Here is a 6055-nt window from a genome sequence, read left to right as displayed (position 1 = left end):
AGAATGGTTAACCGGATGTTCAAAGGCCTCCTGGGATGAAACATGGAAGTTTACGTGGACGACATGCTAGTCAAGTCTAAAACATGCGTGAGCCATGCGGACGATCTCACAGAATGCTTCGAAGTGGTCTGAAGGTACGGAATAAAACTTAACCTGAAGAAGTGCACTTTCGGGGCAAAATTAGGGAAATTTTTGGGATTTATCGTCAGCCAAAGGGGAATAGAGGCAAATCCTGAAAAAAAAAATTCAAGCTTTATTGAACATGCCTTCCCCCAAGAAGCATAAAGATGTTCAAAGCTTGACCGGAAAAGTTTTCGCCCTAAGCCGATTCATTTCCAGATCAACAGACAAGTGCATTCCCTTCTTCAACATTTTAAAGAAGTGTCAAAAATTTGAGTGGACCAAAGAATGCGAGGAGACATTCAAAAAACAAAAAGAACATATGGTCAAACCTCCAATTTTATCAAAGCTGGTTTACAGAGAGGACTTGTTACTGTACCTGGCAGTCTCCGAGAATGCTGTCAGCGTAGCCTTAGTCCGGGAAGAAGAAAAAGTCCAACATCTTGTGTACTATGTTAGCAAGCGTATGATAGGGGCTGAGATACGGTACCATTGATTGAAAAGTTAGTTTTCTGCCTCCTGATGCCATCAAGAAAGCTGAGACCCTACTTTCAGGCTCACCCCATCAAGGTATTAACAAACCATCCGCTTCGGCAAGTTCTACAGAAGCCGGAAGCGTCCGGAAGACTTCTCATGTGGGCCATTGAGTTAAGCCAGTTGGACATACACTACATACCACGCACTTCTATAAAAGGACAAGCCCTAGCCGACTTCATAACCGAATGCAACGAAGCAGAAGCTAGCGCAAACGTACCAATACCACAAACCCCAGCATGGAAAGTGTTCATGGACGGAGCGTCAAACGAAAACGGATCCGGAGCTGGGATAGCTATGATATCTCCGAACGGGCTTTGACTCCAGGCGGCTCTGCGTTTTGAATTCCCGGCTTCCAACAATAAAGCTGAATATGAAGCCCTGATTGCTGGGCTAAAATTAGCAAGAAGCGTGGGAGCCACAAGAGTAGAAGTCTTTAGCGATTCGCAACTTGTGGTAAACCAAGTCTCGGGAGAGTATCAAACGCGTGGAGAAAAAATAGTTGTGTATGTAGCAATTGTTCGGGAGCTACTCCATGAGTTCACAGATTATAAAGTGGAAAGAATCCCGAGAGAAAAGAATGCCCATGCAGACTGTTTGGCTAAGTTAGCATCAGACAGCGAGGTTTTGAAACTGGGGGTGGTGCCCATTGAACGCCTCGTGGAACCAAGCATCAAAGTTAAAGATGTTGTGGTTGTAGTTGAGCCAGAGACAAACTGGATAAACCCCATCATCAAATCCATAACCAAAGGCGAGTTGCCTCAAGAAAGGGCGTTGTCCAAAAAGATACAGTACCAAGCACACCGATATGTGATGATGGACAATATTCTCTACCGAAGAGGACTCAGCATGCCATACTTAAGGTGTGTATCAGACCCTAAAACTAAGCAAATTATGCTAGAGGTCCATGAAGAGTTATGCGGAGATCATACTGGAGGTCCGAGTCTCTCAAAGAAAATATTGAGACAAGGATACTTCTGGCAAACAATGAAAAAAGATTGTATAGACTATATCCTGAAATGTGATTCGTCCTAAAGATTCGTGAACATACCAAGAGCCCCACCCAGCAAGATTACCCTGATGACTAGCCCCTGGTCCTTTGTAGTGTGGGGGATAGATCTTATTGGGTCGCTACCAATAGGAAAGGGAGGGGTAAAGTATGCCATAGTAATGGTAGACTACTTCACAAAGTGGACAGAGGCCAAGCCAATGAAGACTATAACTGCTAAAAAAGCACTAGACTTTGTTATAAAAAAACATAGTGTGTCGATATGGGTTGCCTCATAAGATAGTCTCAGACAACGGGAAGCAGTTTGACTGCGAAGAATTTACCAACTTCTGCAACCAACACGGAGTCATCAAAAGCTTCTCCGCAGTGGCAAGGCCACAAACAAATGAGCAAGCAGAAGCCGTCAATAAAATCCTCAAGGTCACCCTAAAGAAAAAGCTATTGGTCTGCAAAAAACAATTGGCCTGAAGAATTGCCAAGAGTGTTATGGGCCTACCGGACCACTCTAAGAACCACAACCAGCAACTCGTCGTTCTCAATGGCATACGGTTGTGAAGAAATGGTCCCGGTGGAAACATTATTCCCATCCCATAGGAGGACAACTTACGATCCAGCAACAAACAAGGCTTTATTACAAGAAGCGCTGGATCAAATTGATAAACTCCGGAATGAGTCTCAAATACGAATGGCAGCTTATCAAAAGAAGGTGGCCAAACACTTCAACTCGAAAGTCAAAAATAGAAAATTCACTATTGGTGATTGTTGGGTTTTATGCCCTAAATAAAACTCATTTCAATATAATCAGATTTACTTATTAATATAGATCAGAAATAACATTTAATGTTGCATGGTTCACATGATTTATTTCATGATTATATGTACATAATGTATAAATTCATCTGAAACCCTTTTCACATACTTGATCCTGTTTATTGTGCCGTCAACACATTGGAAAGTAAACATGACTAAGTGAATAAAGTTTCCTAGATTTATCAGACATAGGGTTTTACTGATATGATAATCTACAACAAGAGTTTACTTGTATTTGGAGAAATACTATGTTCTTTCCAAAACATTGGTTAAAGTAAAGCTCAGGTTGGATGCATGGAGTATGCATCGGAAGGGACCGATATTGAACTTTGACTTAGATTTATTAAACTTACCGTAATATCTATTCAAGTCAATATCGCCTAGTTGATCCTAGATCGAATGTTCTTAATCCTGTTATGATTAGGCTCAATCTTGAAAGATTATTCGTGTTCCTTGAATTGTTAGTTAAGCCTACCTTTTGGTCAGGGTGATACTTACTTTTTGGGAACACGGTAGTGCAATTGAGTGGGAGCGCTATCATAAACATGGAATCTATAGCTTCTATCTGGCGAATAGTAAGCAAAGGATGATCTCCTTCGAGCTTGACCAAACGAACATAAATGATGGAGTACTCATTTCACATAAGCTGAAATATCATTTATACGGGGTCAAGTGTTTTAAGGAATAAATACATTGTAGGGTGTAACGGTAATTTAATCCCTTTACAGTGTAGATCATTCATATAGAGGATCATTGATCACATTAGGATTATAACAATGGATAACTAATGATGTGTCTATATGGTGGAACATATAGAGCATTCTATATAACTGAGAGTGCAATTCTAAGTTCTATGCGTGGATTCAACGAAGAATTAATAAGTTAGTGAATTTTAGTGCTAAATTCTTGATCTACTTATTGGAAGCTCGGTTATATAGACCCATGGTCCCCCCACTAGTTGAGATAATATTGCTTGTAAGACTCATGTAATTGGTTTTGATTAATCAATTATAATTCACGAATTGGACTATGTCTATTTGTGAAATTTTCACTAAGTAAGGGCGAAATTGTAAAGAAAGAGTTTATAGGGGCATATTTGTTAATTATGATACTTTGTATGGTTCAATTAATAAATATGATAAATGACAATATTATTTAATAATTATTTATAGTTATTAAATAGTTAGAATTGGCATTTAAATGATTGAATTAGGAAATTGGCATTTTTGAGAAAATCAGATACAAAAGGTGTTAAAATTGCAAAATTGCAAAGCCCAAGGCCCAATCCACTAAGTGTATGGCCGGCCACCTATGTAGCTATTTTAAATTGATTTTTTCATTATTTTAATGCCATATAATTCAAATCTAACCCTAGTGGAATGCTATAAATAGATAGTTAAGGCTTCAGGAAAAACACTTCTTCTGATTTCAGAAAACTGAGCTTTCTCTCTCCCTATCTTTAGCTACCACTTCTTCTTTCTTCTTCCTTTGATAATTTCGAAATCCTTAGTGATGAGATTAGTGCCCACACACATCAAGCAATACCTCAATCATAGTGAGGAAGATCGTGAAGAAAGATCATCAACAAAGGAGTTTCAGCATCAGGGATTCAAAGAAAGAGATCCAGGTTCAGATATTGATAATGCTCTGCTACAGAAAGGAATCAAGGGCTAGATATCTGAACGGAAGGAGTCATTATATTCCGTTGCACCCAATGTAAGGTTTCTTTAACTTTATATGTGTTTATTTCATCGTTTTAGAAAGTTCATATTTAGGATGTTAATAAACATACTTGTGAGTAGATCTAAGATCCTGGTAAAATAATTTCCAACAACTGGCCTCAGAGCCATGGTAATTGATTTACTTGCAAGAAATTTGGACTTTAAAACGATTGTTTGTATGTTTATTGGATGGTATCATGTTGTATTGAGTGTTATTTGATGATTGATTGATGTTTGTGAAATTTTCGTGAAAAATAATTGTGATTTCGTTTCTGGAATTATTTTTATTGCATAGTATGGAAAAAATTAAGCAAGTTAGCCTTTTACAGAACTCAATTTGGATTTTATTTGAATTAGTTATGATTTTTTGAAGATTTGACAAAATCGGGGCCGTGCTGATATTTTCCTGCGATCGCAGAACTGTCCGTACAGTTTCGAAATTTTTTGTTTTTCTTCAATTTTTCATGCTTTTTCATGGAATTAACTTCCAATTTTTTGTATGGTTTTGTATATATACTATTACTATTCCTAATTCAATTTTAATTATCATTTTGAATTAATCTAATTTTTTTTAATTTAATTCAAGATATTAGTGTAATTTGAATTTGAATAGAATTAGTATTTATCTTTTTGCTTAAAAATCTATCTTATTTTTAAATTTGATTATATTTTTTTAAATTTAAGGTCAGATTTTATAAGATATTTATAATATCTTTTAAGATATTTAAAAATATCTTATCTTTTAAGATATTTATAATATCTTTTAAAGATATTTATAATATCTTTTAAGATATTTTAAAAATATCTTATCTTTTAAGATTTTTTAATTAAATCTTTTTAGATATTTTGACCATATTTAAATTTAAAATAAGATATTTATAATCATGTAATTTTAAATAGATATAAGATATTTTGCTAATTTTTAAATTTTGTTATTTTATTTATTTAAATTAAATTTAAAATCTGAAAAAGATATTTATTTATCTTTTCTAATTTTTTATTTAATTTTTATTTATAAAATAACATTTAAATTTAAAAGTAGTTAGCAAATTTTTGAAATGATATTTAGGTTGGTTGAAACCTAATTTTTCAAAAATTGTAGGTTTAATTTTAAATTAAAATTTTTAAAAAATTTCGAATTTTTCAAATTTTTTTTAAATTTTTCGAAATTTTTTTTATTATTTAATTAAATATTTTCGAAATTAAATAAATCCTACATCCAACTATCCAGCTAACCTTGTTGCATGAGTATGTGTTTTAGCTTGTTTGTAAGTTTTCAAAACCTATTATTACTTGATTGCAAATAGCCATGGTTACTTTTTGCCAGATCTAATGATTTGATGGCTCCCTTGGTCAAGATAATAATTTGTAACAGGTATATTTACAATCTTCTTTCATCTGTGTATGACCTAGCGACATGATAGGACCCATCCAAAGTGTGCCTGTATGAGCCTATGTGTTTAATTTTATTATAGACGCATATAGGTTAATGTTGCTAAAATAAATTATCATAGTTTTTGATAGAATTTATTTAGGCCCATTTAGTTATTGGGCTTATTCAATTAATAACAGTTGTTCTTATTAAGGTTAAATTCCTCTCTTTTGGGCCTTGTGTGAGAGTTGGGAGCCATAGAAGTGGGTACGACATACTGAACCCAGCACCCCCTCACACAAACCACCCCAATTGTGAAGGCCCATTTGCTTGATTTGAATGACTATACTAGGTTAATTACACTAGTTTAACCTAATAAAATTGATTAGCAACATAATTAATTTCATTTATTTTGAAATTAATTTAAGAAAATTATAGTTTAAAGAATTCTTTATTCTAAGCTAAACTATATGTATTTTCTTGTATTTA

General features: G+C 34.5%; 1 protein-coding gene across 1 annotated transcript; it reads left to right on the top strand.

The window, feature by feature from the left end:
* The first annotated feature begins 262 nt into the window (after positions 1-262).
* On the top strand, positions 263-1689 carry LOC115710876 (uncharacterized). The gene is made up of 3 exons (XM_030639229.1): positions 263-574; positions 676-870; positions 982-1689. Exons 1-3 carry the CDS (start codon positions 263-265, stop codon positions 1687-1689), a joined length of 1215 nt encoding a protein of 404 aa, XP_030495089.1.
* The last annotated feature ends 4366 nt before the right edge of the window (positions 1690-6055 follow it).

The sequence above is a fragment of the Cannabis sativa genome, chromosome 3 (genome assembly GCF_029168945.1).
Source record: "Cannabis sativa cultivar Pink pepper isolate KNU-18-1 chromosome 3, ASM2916894v1, whole genome shotgun sequence".
Lineage (NCBI taxonomy): Eukaryota > Viridiplantae > Streptophyta > Magnoliopsida > Rosales > Cannabaceae > Cannabis > Cannabis sativa.
Note: the sequence above shows the minus strand (reverse complement) of the source record. Positions and strands in the feature narration are given on the sequence as shown.